This window comes from Manacus candei, unplaced genomic scaffold (genome assembly GCF_025592945.1).
Source record: "Manacus candei isolate 608988 ecotype Guabito, Panama unplaced genomic scaffold, ASM2559294v1 h1tg000014l, whole genome shotgun sequence".
Classification (NCBI taxonomy): domain Eukaryota; kingdom Metazoa; phylum Chordata; class Aves; order Passeriformes; family Pipridae; genus Manacus; species Manacus candei.
Window position 1 is genome coordinate 12,677,000 of NW_026138062.1, and position 17,109 is coordinate 12,694,108.

A 17,109-nucleotide genomic window follows, 5' to 3' on the forward strand; every position below is an offset into this window, starting at 1 on the left:
TGATTGTTCCCCTTGCTTAGGAAAAAAAATTTTATAGTACTTCAGACTTTCTTTCCTCTCTGTGCTGTTTACCATGGGGTACAGAAGGGAATTTAATTCTTTTGTTCTCATTGCTTTTCCATTCCTTTTCAGAAGTAAGAAACTCTTTAGCAAGAAAAAATTGAAAAGAAAACAGAAGACTAAATTGAAAGTAAAAACACGCAACAAGGTAAGTCTGTAACTAAATTGACGAAGTTCTGACTCAAGTGACAGTAACTTTAATTGAGAAAAATACAAGAAAACATAAGTGTAACTCATAATTTGTTTGTTTAGAGGAGTTAATAATAGGCCACTGTTGTCTGTTTACTGTATTCTACATGACTGTGATACCAATGTTAACCTTATTCAACTCCTTTTGTTACTAATGTTCAGTATGAAATAATATGAACAGCATTTTTGGTTCTCCAGTTCCTAAACTCTGTGTTGCTAAACATGTTGGTGTTAAAGTTAAGTTTTGAGATTTGTGTCTAGCCAACAGTTAGAGACTACTGCTGCAAAGATTCATCCATAATGGCTAAAGGAGAAAGGGAACATTGAATGTCTAAGGACTCTAAAGTTACCTCTGAAAATTCCTCCATAGTGGAAAATGAAATAGATTATGTGTTTCTATTAATATTTTCTCCCTGTGTAGCCCCTACCTTCATCACTTTAAATGCATGGGAACAGTACAGTGAACTTCATGAAAATATTTACTTGTTGCAGAGACTAAATTTATGCAGAAGTAACAGTATTTTAAAATACAGCTCTGCTGTATTCTTTCTCTACTAGAGAACTGTTATTTCTCTATTTATGCTAGAGTCTTGGAGGGATTTTCATGAAGGCTTGCTGCAGGCATGAAGACTTCTTCCTCGTAGCCAGTAAAGAGAAAGTAGCTCGTTTCTGGAATGGTTCTGAAGGACAGAACCACTGAAATATCCAGTGAAAACACTTTCTAGTCAGCTGAATGCCCTTATAATACAAATTCACTGTAGAACAACTTGGCCATCTTATCCCTATTTGCCACACCTCATGTAGTTACTCTATCTCAAGACAGATGACTTTGGGAGGGTGAAGCAAACCCTCTATCTATTCATTTGGTATTGACTTTTTGGATACTTACCAGATTATTCTCCTTATCTCAAGTAGTGCAGCTTCAGACTATGGTGTAGAAAGGGCTTATCTTCATTTCTGTTTTCAGCACTGTACAGTGAAATATTTGTGGTCCAAACTGAATTTCTCAGCCCTTTCTTCAGTTGCTGTGATATTAGAAGTTTTAGTCCTGTTCCCTTCATGATTTTATCAGTGTCAACAAAGAAAACCAAGTTAGAAATTTGAAGAATTTTACAGAATGTAGTTAGTCTTTGTGTGTTCTGTCTGATGACAGAAATTTGTGCTTTTAAAATAAGGTAACTCTTCAGCTTTGATTATTCTTACTATATAAAGGGACCCTTGTCTTTCTGGGTGGTGGTGCCCTGGTTTACTGCCAAAGTAGGAAGCTAAATCCAGAATGGCTGGTCACAAGCTTAACAGTCAAATGTAATTCTTGGATTTAGTTGCATTGGATAAGTGGAGTGGCAGAATCTCTTCTGAATGGCCAAAGAATATGTGAATGTATTAAAGGCTAGTTCTTGTCAGTAGTTATAGATTGGTACTAACTGATAATCTCTGCGCTCATCCTTGAGGGTTGTTCTCAACATTTTTCTTGGATTTAAAACTATTTTCACTTGAAGCATTGAGATGTACCTATCTTTGAAAGGCATAATGGGCTTTTACATGTCTTTTACTGATGCTGTTATTCTAGACAGTCTCTGAGGCAGACCAGGATTGACCAGCAGCACATTGGTCTTCGTTCTGAATCACTGAGGTGCAGAAAGGCACTCCAGCTTATTCCTGCATGATAGCAGAAAATTATGTATTTCCTGAAAAATGTAGCTGAAAAGGGAAAGATAAAACCAACTTCATATCTTTAGCTTATGAAACTTTATTAACTGACACAGTGACATGGTTTTTGGTTTTGTTGTTCCCTTGTTTTTTTGTTATAGAATTTTCTGAGGTTTTTTTTCTCATATACTTTTCAATGCACCCCAATGTTTATTGTAGCAGAATAAGCACAATGATCATTTTTGCACTAGAATGTCTGAAAATGGATATATGTATTGTCAGGAAAATGTGAGCTTCCTTTTGGAAGCTTTCTAGTAGAGCAGATTGAAAAGCCTATCACTATTGGATATTCTGAATAGGAGAGTTCGTGTGCATCAGTTTATTTTTTCATCGAACAGGGACTTTAAGTCTGAACAGAGATGAGAGCTTTCTCTTAATAAGCTTAGTGGAGGCAGGGGGGCCTTAAATCAAGAATAAGCTGAAGGAACCCCGAAATTTGTTATTTATATCCTGTGCCTACTAAAAATGATAATTGAGTAATTAAAGAGGAGAGAACTTTAAAAAAAAGTTGTTGAGCAACTGGAAGACAATTACTTTCACCATTTAAGCATTAAATGTTAGAACGTTTTTAGATATACAGTCCAGTAATTTGAACCTCATTCTGTTTCTAAGCTGGTGTCATTCTGTGATCGCTGCTATTTAAACTTCTGTTAACTTTTGCTTTTGTGGTTTAGTATCTATTTTTTTAAATAGAGGTATAAAAGTTTTCCATGTGGTGCAGTGTGTTTTGGCTTTAGAAATTCAGTGCTAACGAAAGTGTCTTACATAGAAAACAAATACCTGATTATTAGACATGGGTGTGTAGCACCCTGAATTCCAGTCCCTACCTGCCCACCCTCCTCCCCGTTTTCTTTTCTTTTGGTAAAAAATTATCACTGGAAAATCACAAGTTGTGTAACTTATTTCTACTTATTAATGTTTCTGCTTACCCTCCCTTCCCCCTTTTCATCTTGGATTTTTCTCCCCTTTTGCTATTAACTCATGAAAGTACTGTGTAGGACACTTAGATGAGAGACTAAATGGAAAACCAGAGTTTACCATCTTTTCTTCTCATGTTATTTGAAGAATACTGAAAAATTGGGGGTCCACCAAACACAGATTGTATTTGAAATGATTGACATCCACCTTTTTAGTTTATGAAGAAATTTTAGATTCTGACTTTTTTAGCTTTATACAAATAAAAGGAATGAAACATTGGGAAAGGTAGGTTCTCGTAGCAGGCAAATTTATTGAAACAAAATTATTAGATATATAGGACAGATTAAGTGGGATAACTGTTTGTCTCATTAAAAACTCAAGTAGCTTCTCAAATAATTTGGCTGTGTTTTCCATGGCTTTTGTATTATTTGGTATTTCAACCTCAGGAGGGCATCCCTTTCTGAGAGATCTCTTAACTGTCCAAAGAAGAATTTGGTGAGCTCCTATTCTCTGTGTTACCCACAGGTTATTATAGCCTTGCCCATCTTTAACAACAGAGTAACTTTCCTCTCTTAGATTATAGTCTATTTCCATCACATTTAAGAATAAACTGTTATTATGGTCATCTGATTAAGGAGGAAGAAGATAAATTGGTCAGAAAATAAGCTGTGTATGGATTTCATCCTTTGGGAAAACAATTTCTTTGTGTCTGAGACAAGCGTAAAGAAGACTAGAGGATTTTGGTTTTCCTGCTCCTTTCTTTGAGTGTTACTAGAACGTTACAAAAGGCTAACTGAGAAGAGTGCTTACAAATTGGCTACTCTTATTTTATGAACCAAACCTGTGCTGTTTAACCTTTCCTACATAATGTGCCCTTCCACTTAGCAGGGACAGGTCACACATCAGGGTCTGGGCATCTGTACTTCATTCTCCTTTTCATAAGTTAGCCTCTTATCTTTAGAAAATAAAAAATAACACCCAAGAAATCTTACGTTTATGTATTAAAACTGTGTTCATGAATACTGGATTTTTTTTTTAAGTGTTATGATGTATGTTGCATCAGGTTTTTTAATTTAAGAAGGTACATTTTCAGTTTATGATGTTACCAGGTGAAACAACACGGATGAAGATTTCAGATGTCCTACTTTCTTAGAGCTCATATGAAAACTACTGAATCAGAAAGCGTAATTCTGTTTTCCAGTCTAGAAGCTCTGTTCTTTTTGAAAGTGGTAGCAATTTCATATTCTGAGAAACCCAATGCTCTGGGAGAAAAAAACTGTAGAACCTATGATCTCATCTTCTGCTTAGACACCCCGGAAGATGGGCTTGTAGTCATACTTAGTGAGCACTTTGGATCGAAATATTCCATTAGCCAGTAGCCATTAAGAAAGGGACATTCAGAGGTGGAGAAAAAGTGGTTGTTGCTCTTCACCTTATTGATAAGTGTCATGGGAATCTTAATAGTCCTAACGTGATTAAAACAAGCTGTAAAGGTGTGTTTCTTTCTTGAAATAATGTATCGTGTAGCTCAAGAGCAATCTGTTCAGATTATTAGTAATCCTAGATCTGTTGAAATTAATAAATTGCTTTACAGAGTTCAAGTTGATTAACATTTTGACTTAATGTTCCACTGTTTTCCTTGCCAATGTAGAAGTATTTTGTGCAAACATGAAATGCAGTATCATTAAGAAAACTGTTGTAACTTAAAATAGACTTTATTAGTTTGATATAAAGTTACCGTGTGGAGTTCTGTAGGCACAGTTATTAGTTAGATTTTCTTAATGATCTGTTTTATGTCAAAATCTATGAGCCAGCAGCAAGATTGTAGCAAGGTGGTAGCACGAGTCTCTTATTATCAGGAAAGTTTGTATGACTGTGAAGAATCACAGAATAAGCCAAGTTGGAAGAGGTCCACAGGAATCATCTAGTCTAACCCTTAGCCCTGCACAGTACCATTCCCAGGAGTCACACCATGTACCTGAGAGTATCATCCAAACACTTCTTAGACTCTGTCAAACTTGGTGCTGTGACCACTTCCCTGGAGAGCCTGTTCCAGCAACCAACGACCCTCTGAGTGAAGAACCTTTTTCTAATATCCAACCTAAACTTCCCCTGACACAATTTTAGGCCATTCCCTTGGGTCCTGTAATTGGTCACTACAGAGAAGAGATCAGTGCCTGCCCCTTCTCTTCCCCTCAGAGGAAGTTGTAGACTGCAATGAGATCTCCCCTCAGTCTTCTCCAGGCTGAGGTTTGTATGAGTGTGTAGAAGGCTCTCAATTGTTGCAGAAAAGGAAGTTTGCAGTTGATGATGGAATGAACTTAAATTCCAGTTTTCTAACTTGTTTAGTGTATCTGACCTCAGTGAAGTTAGGAATCTGTTGGAATCTGGAAAGGAAAAAAACTTGCTTCATGCAGAAAAAACTTCTGATGTCTGTTTTGAATACTTTGCTCTACCACTGGTAAAATAACAAAAGAAAAAAAGAAAAAGCTGTTCACTGAATGAGCATTTGCATTAGAGGGACAAAGTTTTCCTGTTTCTTTCTTTTTAATCAGCTCCATCTTTGCCTTTTGTAAAAGATATCTAAGAAAGTGATGTTTATGCAACCTGCTTATATTTCCCCAATTTTGAACAGATGTTTGTTTTGAAGACCTGGTAACTATAGGTATTATAGTTAAAGCCTCTCAGACTCCATCATGAATAAATCATCAGTGATTTTTACCTTATGGTGAAGTTTCAAGGTAATGTTGTGCTGTATTGAAGTCTGAGTAGGAGATCAGTGTATATAACTGTAGTTCATGTACTGTTGTAGAAGACTGAAACACTAAGCACAAAGATTGAATGATTAAAATGCTTCTGTTTAAAAGCTAAATCATTGGGTAAGGGACTTGTTAATAGTTACAGAAAAATACTTGTAAATAATTGTAAATATTTGTAAAGTATAGAGAATATGATGTTTATTTCTGAAAATTATTAGGCCAGGAAAGATACACTGGTTTTTTTTTCGAACACTGTAGCGTCTAAAATTGTCTGTGCTGTTTAAACAGTTTGGACAACCTATTTCAAAAGTGGTTACACGAGCTACAGAACTTAGGCTGTTCTGGAACAAAGTCTAAGCTGAGCTGACAAGAAAAAATCGGAATGGAAACTCTTCACAGAAGTGATAATTACAATACACGATACTAACTAGATAAGTTAACTTCAGATAGAGATATTTCAGAGGCTCCAGATATTTTTCTCTTCCTGTAACCGACAGTAAACTAGGAAGCGCATAGTAAATTTACTAAAGGATTTTTTTAACCTGTGGAGTTCAACTGAGTTAGCTTTAAAGCTGAAAGCTTAGACTGTGTATTTGCCTTAACAGCAGCTGCAAAAACTCTTGGGGTAATGTATATGGATACTTGGCATACAGTCATATGTTATAACCGTTTAGTTTTCTGGTGCCAAATACATTCTAAAGTATGTAGTAGCTCATTATCATTGGTATTAGTCCAAATCTATTTTGATACAACCTTCTATGTTATTCCAGTATCAAAGTGTATCTTGAGTTCTTTCACTGATTAATACTGCTGGATTTCTAACAGGAGCTTTATTATTTCAAAGATATTAACGTTGACCAAGGACTAAACTTATGCTGTCTTTAATCCCTAATGGCATAAGTTCTGTTGTGCTAAAAAAAAAAAAAGGATGAAAACCCTTCCAGACTTCCAGTACGTATGTAGGGAACTTTTTCCAGCTTTTTTTTTCTCCTTCATTATCTTTATATTTTTGTGCTTACTGCTGATACTGACACAGGTAAGAAAAAATAACATACTGTGTTGAATAAAATAGGCTGCCAAGTAAAGCATGGCTTCTTTGTTTTAGTTTTCAGTAACTTTGTAGTAATAATAGAAAGGAGGGATATGCAAATATATACCAATACAGTTAGAATAATAGCGTAGTCAAAATTAAAAGGAAATAAGTAAACTATGAAATATTTTGTAGTAATGTTGAATTTTTTGTTGTGTTTTGAAACATGTTAAAAGGTCTAGCTCAGAGGCTTCTGTTACTTCTGGTGTTAATAAAAATAAAAGTGAGCATAAAAATGTGGTTTTGATGTATAAAATTGTGGCAACTATATTGTAGAAAAGTAAATCACCCCATTAAAATGTAATCCAGTTCACTGGTTCTCAAATTTCTTTTTCACTCTTCTCTGTTCTTTGCCGTCACTGCTCTCACTGATCTGTTCCAAGTCATTGTAGTATAATTAAACTCCTGTGAGATGAACATGGCCATGCACAATATCTATCCCCTGTAATTAAAAATAAATAACAAACCCTGCCCCCCTCCCACCTTCCAGGACTACAGGAAAGAAACCAAAATAACCTTGTGAAGTTAGTCATGACCCTGACTGTCTAACACTCCTCCAAATTTTGCCTTGTGCATTCAAACAAATTTGTCCTGCCCTCTTAACCTAGGCCTCATGTCCTTATATATTCTTTGTGCCCTCTGTCTACACCTATGCATTACAGAGAATTGCTGCCTCTCATATGCCTGAAATCTGGTTTTTCATAGCCTCTTCTCTAACCGACCTAGTCGTTTGTAGTACACAACCAAATAGAAAGAATATCCCTACCAGGGCACTAATTTTTTTATTGTTGCAGGGTTTTGTTTTTTCAAGTCAATCATACCTCCTGTCCCATCTTACTGTTGCAGAATGGGAGAGCACAGAGCAGAATTTAAGAAAACCCACCTTTTTTGAAAGTTTTTTTCTTATTATTTTTCCAAGTCTGATGACAGCCTCGTGAAGGGCTCTTTTGTGTCTTGGCAGGGGCTGACAGTAATACACCAGTAGTAGATACCAAGGAAAGGGTGGGGCAGGGTAGTGGTAGTTTCTCAGAACAGTTTCCAAACTCTTATTTTGTGGCTCAGAGCTTCTGAAAACAGGATCGTGTTCTCTTAAGTCATAGGCCTTGATAGATTTTTAGTATTTAGTAGTTTGTCTGTTGGGTATTCGCTGTCCTCAAAAATATTATCCGCAGGATCCTGACAGCAGTTTTTGAACTTGCCATCACTTTATTTACTGACAAAACAGGCAGTGGTGGTTTTAATTTCTAATGTATACTCAGCAAACAGGTTAAATATTTAGTATTTACCAATGGGTTAAAATTAACAACTGGAATAACAAAGAATGCATTTTAAAAATCAATAATAATAATAATTAAAAAAACCAACAACTGACCCCAGTTGAGAAGATAAATCCCAAATTCTGCTACTCTTCTGACTGTGGCACAGATTTGGACCATTTTGTGACCTGAGCTGCTTTCATTTTCAGTCCCAATATCCTTGTCAAGTTATGAGAGGTAGAGACCTAAAGCTAGATGGAATATCTTGAAATTTCTTCCTCTTCCTCCTTTCTTCCCTACCTGAAATATAAATTAGTACTTCAACAGGAAAGTTGTCTCCAGTTCAAAAATAATTTTGTCTGTCAAAGTTATTGAGACTGTTGAAATCATTTATATTTAGCAAAGCTTGAAACTTCTAATAAACTAAAATTAATTTTAATTTTGTCTTTCAGACTGAAAACCTAGAGAGTACAATAACCATACCAGATATCAGATTACATAGCAATCCTTCAGCATTTAATGTTTACTGCAATGTCCGCCATTGTGTGTTGGAATGGCAGAAGAAGGAAGCATCTGTATCTTTGGCTTCAAAGAACAGTGTACAAAGTGGGGATTCAGACAGTGATGAAGAAGAGGAATCCAAAGAGCCACCTATTAAACTTCCAAAGGCAAGTAACCAATACTGTTTAAAGTGTGCCACGTATGTCATCTAAGGTTGGTATGTGGTTTATGGGGAATAAAGAACCATGTTATAAGCCAATTGCTCAGAAAATCGCTCTAGTTTTATTTGCATCTAGTCCAGAATCATCTGATTTGATGAATTAGGATGATTTGTGTACCTGCCCAAATCACAGTCAGTTAAATGTCAGATAAACATTCTACTTGCACTCCTTTTTAAGTGTTGGTGATTGAAGACCTACAGCCTCAAAAGATTACACAAAAATGGTGCAAATAAGGCAGCTCTTACATCTGTTAGAGGCTACTAGCTCGTAATGGTAAAGGGTGCTTCCTCTTGCTTTATTCTCCAAAAAGAGTAAGTCTTTCTGCTGTTGGAAATCACTCAGTGGAGTGTTTTCTAAGATGTTTTGCCAGGTATGCATGTAACTGCAGTAACTGTCAATTATTCTTGTTAACAGAGTTGTTTAATCTTTCCCTTTTTTGGCTTTAGTGTCCTTAATGGCACTGATAACTCCAGATAGTATTGCACATTAAGATTTTGATGCTATAGTTCAACAGTTAGGGTGAGTTTTTTACTCTTTACCACTTCTGAGCTTATAGTAGGATTAATGGTGGAAAGTCAGCAGTAATCTGTATTGGACTTACTGATTTCTTTCTTAATTATTTTCAGTTTGCTGATTCACATGTTTTGTACTGTTTGACTTCTGTGCATTTAGTTTTGTTCATTGCTAGCTTGCCAGTGCTATGAATCCTGCTTAGTTTGTTATTCTTCTGAGTCCAAAAAACATATTCAGATTAACTTTCCTTGTTTGTATTTGCTCTAAAACAAATACAAATGCTGAATTAAAAAAGGTTGTTGGAGCCATGACTATGTAGAGTGTTCAAGTCACTTAGAAAATTAGGGTTTTATAGATGATTGTGTTTAGGTAGTGTTATCTGAAGAGCAAAGTTTGCACTCTGGAAAATAGTGGTGGTGAATTGCAGAGGAACATAACCCAGTCAGGTAACTGAAATTTCATGATTGATAATTGCAAAATAATGTGTGATAAGTAGAAATAAAGTTCACTGTTTATGAACTGCATCTGACCCCTTGTGGATTATATTAAATGAATTAGCAAGTGCTTCTAGATGCTTAACTTAAAGTAAAAGGCAGTGTAGTTATTAGCATTTTTAAAGAATAAAATGCAATTTTAAGGAGATTTTGAAATTAAGAGTGATTCTAAGGATGAGATTTATCAGTGGTATGGACAGAACACTTACATGTGGAAACTAAAACATTGGTATTATTAAAGGTGTTGGATAGTTTATCAAAAAGAGACTTGGATAAGTAGCACAGTTTTAGAAAGGTGGTGACTTAGAAAAAAAATGGTAGGGAAACTCTATCATAGAATGATAGAATCAGCTGGGTTGGAAGGGACCTCTGAGATCAAGAAGTCCAACCCTTGATCCACTACCGCTGTAGTTACTAAACCATGGCACTAACTGCCACATCCAGTCTCTTCTTAAAAACCTCCAGGGACGGAGAATCCACCACTTTCCAGGGCAGCCCATTCCAATGCCTGATTACCTTCTCTGTAAAGAATTTCTTCCTGATATCCAACCTAAACCTCCCCTGGCACAGCTTAAGACCATGCCCTCTTGTCTTGCTGACAGTTGCCAGGAAGAAGAGACCAACCTCCACCTGGCTACAACCTCCTTTCAGGTAGTTATACAGAGTGATGAGGTCTCCCCTGAGCTTCCTCTTCTCCAGGCTAAACAGTCCCAGCTCCCTCAGCCTCTCCTCATAGGACTTGTGCTCCAGTCCCTTCACCAGCCTTGTTGCTCTTCTCTGGACCTGCTCCAGCACCTCAGTATCCTTCCTGAACTGAGGGGACCAGAACTGGACACAGTACTCGAGGTGTGGTCTCACCAGCGCTGAGTACAGGGGAAGAATCACTTCCTTGGACCTGTTGACCACACTGTTCCTGATCCAGGCCAAGATGCCATTGGCCTTCTTGGCCACCTGGGCACACTGCTGGCTCATGTTCAGCTTCCTGTCAATCCAAACTCCCAGGTCCCTTTCTGCCTGGCTGCTCTCCAGCCACTCTGTCCCCAGCCTGTAGTGCTGCAGGGGGTTGTTGTGGCCAAAGTGCAGGACCCAGCACTTGGCCTTGTTGAACCTCATCCCGTTGGAATCAACCCAACTCTCCAGTCTGTCCCAGTCCCTCTGCAGAGCCCTCCTGCCTTCCAGCTAATCGATACTCTCCCTGCAATTTAGTGTCATCTGCAAATTTGCTGATGGTGGACTCAATCCCCTCATCTAAATCATCAGTAAAGATAGAACTGGGCCCAGCACTGTTCCCTGGGGGACACCACTAGTGACCGGCTGCCAACTGGATGCAGCACCATTCACCACCACTCTCTGGGCCCGGCCCTCCAGCCATTTCCTGACCCAGCACAGAGTGCCCCGGTCTAAGCCGTGGGCTGCCAGCTTTTTCAGGAGTGTGATGTGGGAGACGGTGTCAAAGGCTTTGCTCAAGTCCAGGTAGACACATCCACAGCCTTCCCCTCATCCACCAGGAGGGTCACCTGGTCATAAAAGGAGATCAGGTTGGTCAGACAGGACCTGCCCCTCCTAAACCCATGCTGGCTGGGTCTGATCCCTTGTCCATCCTGTAGGTGTTGTGTGATTGGAGTTAGGATGATCTGCTCCATAACCTTGCCAGGCACTGAGGTCAGGCTGACGGGCCTGTAGTTTCCCCGGTCTTCCTTCCAGCCCTTTTTGTGAATGGGTGTGACATTCACCAACTACCAATCATCTGGGACCTCCCCAGTGAGCCCGGACTGTTGGTAGATGATGGAGAGCAGCTTGGTGAACTCTTCTGCCAGCTCCCTCATCACCCTTGGGTGGATCCCATCTGGTCCCATAGACTCGTGAGGATCCAAGTGGCTCAGCAGGTGGCTAACTGTTTCCCCCTGGATTACAGGGGGGCTATTCAGCTTCTTATCTATGTCTACAAGCTCCAGAAGCCAGCTGTCCTCAGGACAACCTGTCTTAGGTAGGTAGGAAACCTCTCAAAACAGAAAATTGGTGAGATATTTTGTTGTATTTGGTACAGCAAATATAAAATTGATGAAAATGAATATGCTTTCAAACTATTTGTTTTTAACAAAGAATCTACAAAATTTCAAAGAATTCTAGAATTTTTGATTCAGTAATAGCTTATATGCTTGGTACATCCTCAGTATTTTTCATAACTGTATGGCTAATGTTAGGTTGTTTAGGCTACTTGGAGGTAACAGTCTGACTTGTATCTATGCTTTGAAAAAGACATCTACTTGGAGCTGCCTCATGTAGTAAAACTTACAGAGACTAGGTAAATGTCTTGGTATCTTGGATATACGTGTCTGTCTCATACTTTGAGTATATTATGGTCTGATTTTTGTGTATAATGAACAATATTGGATAGGGCTTAGTTCATTAAATGTAAAGAATAAAGTTATTGAAGTTTCTAAGGTTTACAATAATTACGAGATCAATTTCTGATAGTAATTGTTAGCTTATTTAAAAGAATACTGTATTTTGAGTTTGACAGTGAGGTGAAAGTCAAATTAAAAAATGTAGCCAGAATTTTTAATTTTCCAGATTCTCTAGAATTAAACTGGTGAAGTTAGTCCATTGTGTGTTGGGATTTTTGTTTATAAAAATGCTTCATGTAATTGAGAATAAGTTGAAAACATTCTACTTTTTATGCAGCTTAGCTTGATTTCAAGTGTTCTATTGAAGTGTTTTATTTTACATCCTAAACTTGAGGAAGTGAGGTTTGTTAGAACTTTTATTTAGAGAGTATTTCAGAATTAAAAGTTCTCCTATGCAATTTCTGTAATTAGATTGAGAACAATTGTTTTTACCATTATTAAAAGAGATCTAAAGACACAATTTGCTACTCTTTAGATATTAGCACAATAAAAAAATTGTGTTTTGGTTTTGTTCAGACAGTTTGGTAACTTGCTTTGATAGCTTTATATTTTTGGATTCACAGGAAATATTTGTGGTGCCTGACATACTTATTTAGTACCCTTTTTTTTGCTTAGTACCTTAGCTAATGATGAGGAATTCTCTCTACTAAAAATACGGGAGATTGAGATCTAAGTAACAAATGTGGATAGAGCCTTCCCAAATCTTCATTCGCGAAGCCCAGCCATGATATGATTTGTAATTCTAAGGGTTAAAAAGAGGTACTCCCCCCCCCCCCCCAGTATTAAATCTAACACAGTTATGGGTGATCCATAAAAGCCCTGTACTAAAAGGAACAAATACTGTATTAAAGTGATTAAGGTAGAATTAACTGACATAAATATTCTCTGTTCCTGCATTGGCATACATTTTGGTAATGAACTTGAGCAAAAATGAAAATTTTGAAGTTGTAAGAAAAAAGAAAAGCAAAATAATTACTTTCTCTAGAGACTGACTTTAAGTCTTTTAGAATGCATTAGGAAAATGTGTTACCTTTGTAAATGTTTTGGGTTTTTTTTAATGTGTATGATATAAATTAATGCAGAGTATTAAATATTTTTAAATAAATAAATGTGAGCATTGGACAAAATGCTTATTATGCTATGAGAGGGAAGATAGAGAAAATAATGGAGTAGAAAAGACTTCTTGAAGAAATAGGAGAGTTTTTAGGAATTAGATATGGTCTGCATCCAGGCTAGAATTTTGTATACCCTTTGTTAAGTGGGCTTACACTTTTGATCTGAAATCTCAAAGATGTTGCAAAGGGAGCAGGAGGGTGGCTGCATGGAGAGCATCAGTAAAAGCAGTCAGGCTGTGACATAGAGACTGAGGCAGCAGTGCTTGTTTTGGCTCAGAGACCCTTCAGAGGGCAGTGAGAAAAAGCTTAAGATGTCTTGAAAAGAACTTTTTGCTCATTCTGTCCTTCAGTGCACAGTTTGGAGGAGAGAGGTAGAGAGATACAAACATCATACATACATATATTCGTGTATATATATATATATATGAATATATATATAAAATATAGCTACATGAGATTTTAAGGTTAAAAACAATCTCAGATGTGTTTTATGAAGCCTACCCAGTCTCTTGATCTTAGATATTTAAAATCCAACCCAAAAACTGGGCAGACTTGACAACATCCCAGCAGAACTATCATCGTTGATTTCTGCTGTAATGGAAGTTCACCAGATTATTTTCTCCACTGCATTATGTTCTCTGCTTCTTCCAACTGCCTCTGTCAGCTCCTAGATGAGGTCTTCTGTCTGATGATTGGGAAGAATAAAATAAACTTCTCAGTTTCTCTCAAAGATATTATAGCTGAAAAGAAAGTGAATTTCTAAAAATGTACTACAGGTTATTTTACTTTTAGCCTGCTAGATGATGGTGAATTTGGGATCCTGGAAAAAACATCTGTGCCATTATTTTGTTGACAGGGTTTTTTTCCCTGTAGGTTCCATGCATGTGTTTCCCCCCACTCCACTGAAGATGTGAAATGTAAGGTGTAATTTGCAGGAAAATTGGTGTTGCACTTTGAAGACTTGATTTGATTATGTTTTTATTCTTCCTCCAAAAATAAAACAGGTGGTAAAATAATTTCTGAAAGACCAGAATCAAAATAAATTGAATGGTAGCAAAATTACAAGGCATCCAGTAGAACTTGTAGCTGACTGTCAGAACAGATGTGTTTTAAGTATTAGTGGCAGTTCATTAACAGTGTTATTTATTTTCACATTTCAGTCTTTTCCTTAGATTTTACTCAAGAGTGAATCTATATTAAATACTCTAAACATTGGGGCTCTGCTCCTGACCAAAACAGATAGTGAAGTTTTGAAGATATGGTTGTTTATACAAATGAGCTAACTCTACTCTCTTTTCATTCATCCTCATTGTTATTACACACGGAATTTGAGAAGGAAATGAAAGGAAGCAGTTAGTGGAGGAAAGCATAATTGTAAACTCAGAATATTCAGGAATTCTAAAAGGGAAAGTTAGGAGTGGCTATAACAGAACTTTTACACGTTCTATTAGTTTGCTTAATGCATGTCTGTGATGAGTACATGTGGAGTTTTAGTGACAATCTTTTGTTTTTGTCACAATATAAAAACTAATCTCTGAGACTTTGGAGGGGAAAGTACTAGAGCTGCCAGTATCAGCTGTCAAATGTATTGTTATTCAGGTTGTGAGACCAGGTTGCAAGCCAATTCTAGCTTGCTGGTTCACATTAATGAGCAAGGAAAAAGAGGTCTGTCAAATAAAGTGTAAGCTGGATAGAAATTAGAAGGGCTCAGAGACACAGTTTGTCTTATATTGTGAAAAAAATTTTAAGTTTCCTCATTTTTTCAGGAAACTATTACTCTACTTAGATATACTCTTTCATATAATGGCTGACTTCTGTGTGATCTTTGCTGGTACAGTTGATTTTGATTCTTATTTGAATTACCACTGTATTCTGTATTGCTTTTTTTTTTATTTGAGTAACTATCTTGTTCAGTGAACATTGGAATATACCTTTATTGATGAAGATGTAAAAATATTATATTAACAACTATTCTGAAAAATCTGTACTTCTTTAGATCATCGAAGTTGGACTATGTGAAGTCTTTGAACTTATAAAGGAAACAAGATTTTCTCATCCATCCTTGTGTCTCAGGAGCCTACAAGCTCTACTTAATGTGCTCCAAGGTCAGCAACCAGAAGGCCTGCAATCAGAGCCTCCTGAAGTCCTAGGTAATATCTATCTATTACTGTATTTTTATTAACATACATCAGTTACTGTCTTGGACAGAAGAAAATGGTTTCTAGCAAGTATTTGTGAGATAGTAACATGATTGTTCTTGATTGACTGACTTGATTCTGGAATGTAAACTCCCTATGGTGCATATACCGAGTAGTTCTGCAGCATTAATCTTTTCTAGATTAGTGTGTAAAGGTGTATATGCAGAGTTGCACTGAATCATGTGATTCAGTTATCTTACTGATGCATGAAATACTTGGTCTTATTAGACTGAATATAGTTCTAAAGTGGGCTTCTCTTGCAATCTGCTGTTGTAATCACAGAATATGCTGAGCTGGAAGGGACCTACAAAATCATTGAGTCCCACTCCTGGCCCTGCACAGACTATCCCCAGAAGTCACACAATGTGCCTGAGAATATTGTCCAAACACTTCTCAAACTCTGTCAGCTTGGTACTGTGACCGCTTCTTTGGGGAGCCTGTTCCAGCATCCAGCCACCCTTTGGGTGAACCTCTTCCTGATATCCAGCCTGAACCTCCCCTGACACAATTTCAGGCCATTCCTTTGGGTCTTGTCACTGATCACCACCGAGAAGAGATGAGTGCCTGTCTCTCTTCTTCCCCTCACAAGGAAGTTGTAACTGCAATGAGGTCTCCCCTTAGTCTCCTCTTCTCCAGGCTGAACAGACCAAGTGACCTCAGCCACTCCTCATACGGCTTCCCCTCAAGACGCTTCACCATCTTGGTTGCCCTCCTTTGGACAATCTCTAATGACTTAATATCCTTCTTATGTTCAGGTGACCAAAACTGCACACAGTATTCAGGGTGAGGCTGCACCAGTGTAGAGAGCTAATCTGTAGCTTAGATATTTAACATTGTAATTTATGTGCTAAGCAGAGTGTAAGAATTTTTCTTCGTATTTCCTCTGGCCATCCAAAAACGTCACTGAAAATTAATTTTGTTTTTATTGATATTGAAAATACAAGTTGAACTCCTGATGCCTTTGCATGCATGATTGATTATGTCCTTTAAGTTAAAATCCAGTTATCTTTTGTTGATTCATAGTTTTTACTGGTTTATAGAACCGTAGGGAAGGCTAGGCTGTAGCATGTGTTGTTTAAAAATAATTTTAAAAACATCTGCAGACTTTATGTATTTTTCCATATTTTATGACTTAACAGTATTCCATTTCCAAAGACTGATCGTAATTTGCTACAGAAAGCTTTTATTTTTGTACTGATGCACAGAGTATTAAAAAGCTTCAAAGAACACTTTTTGATATCCGCCTTTGTGATTATTTGTATCTGCTGTCAACAAAATTGAGGTGGATTTCTGTTCACACCTTGATTACTGCAGATGTTCAGTCACTAAACATGTATGCTTGAAAAGAGGCATACAATCAAAATAATTTTCAAGCTTTGATTTGAAATGGTCATTTCCGTGAAGGGGATTGTGCTTCAACATGGGTAATGGTCAGAAAGAGTAGAGAAGTTTGGTCAAGACCTATACATCATCTCAGTGATGAGGTAGACTGAATAGGCAGGTCAGATAACTCCTTCTGGCTCTTGTTAATGTGTTCTACTGTAACAGAGAACTTGTAGTTTTTCTTCTTTGACCATGGTGATTATCAAGACTTGACATTTACCAACTGAAAAAGAATGAAAAGTTAAAGATATTTTAGGTCTATTTGATTGTGATGCTTTATTTTCTGTCTGAAAT

At 37.2% G+C, this 17,109-nt stretch overlaps 1 protein-coding gene across 14 annotated transcripts in view; it reads left to right on the forward strand.

The window, feature by feature from the left end:
* Window positions 1-17,109, forward strand: part of MYCBP2 (MYC binding protein 2) — a 180,696-nt gene that overhangs the window by 24,487 nt on the left and 139,100 nt on the right. For all 14 annotated transcript variants that reach the window (XM_051780370.1, XM_051780383.1, XM_051780369.1 and 11 more), the window contains exons 2-4: window positions 133-208; window positions 8,435-8,650; window positions 15,231-15,384. In XM_051780370.1, coding sequence (XP_051636330.1) covers window positions 133-208; window positions 8,435-8,650; window positions 15,231-15,384 — 446 coding nt within the window. The remainder of the gene's footprint in view (window positions 1-132; window positions 209-8,434; window positions 8,651-15,230; window positions 15,385-17,109) is intronic.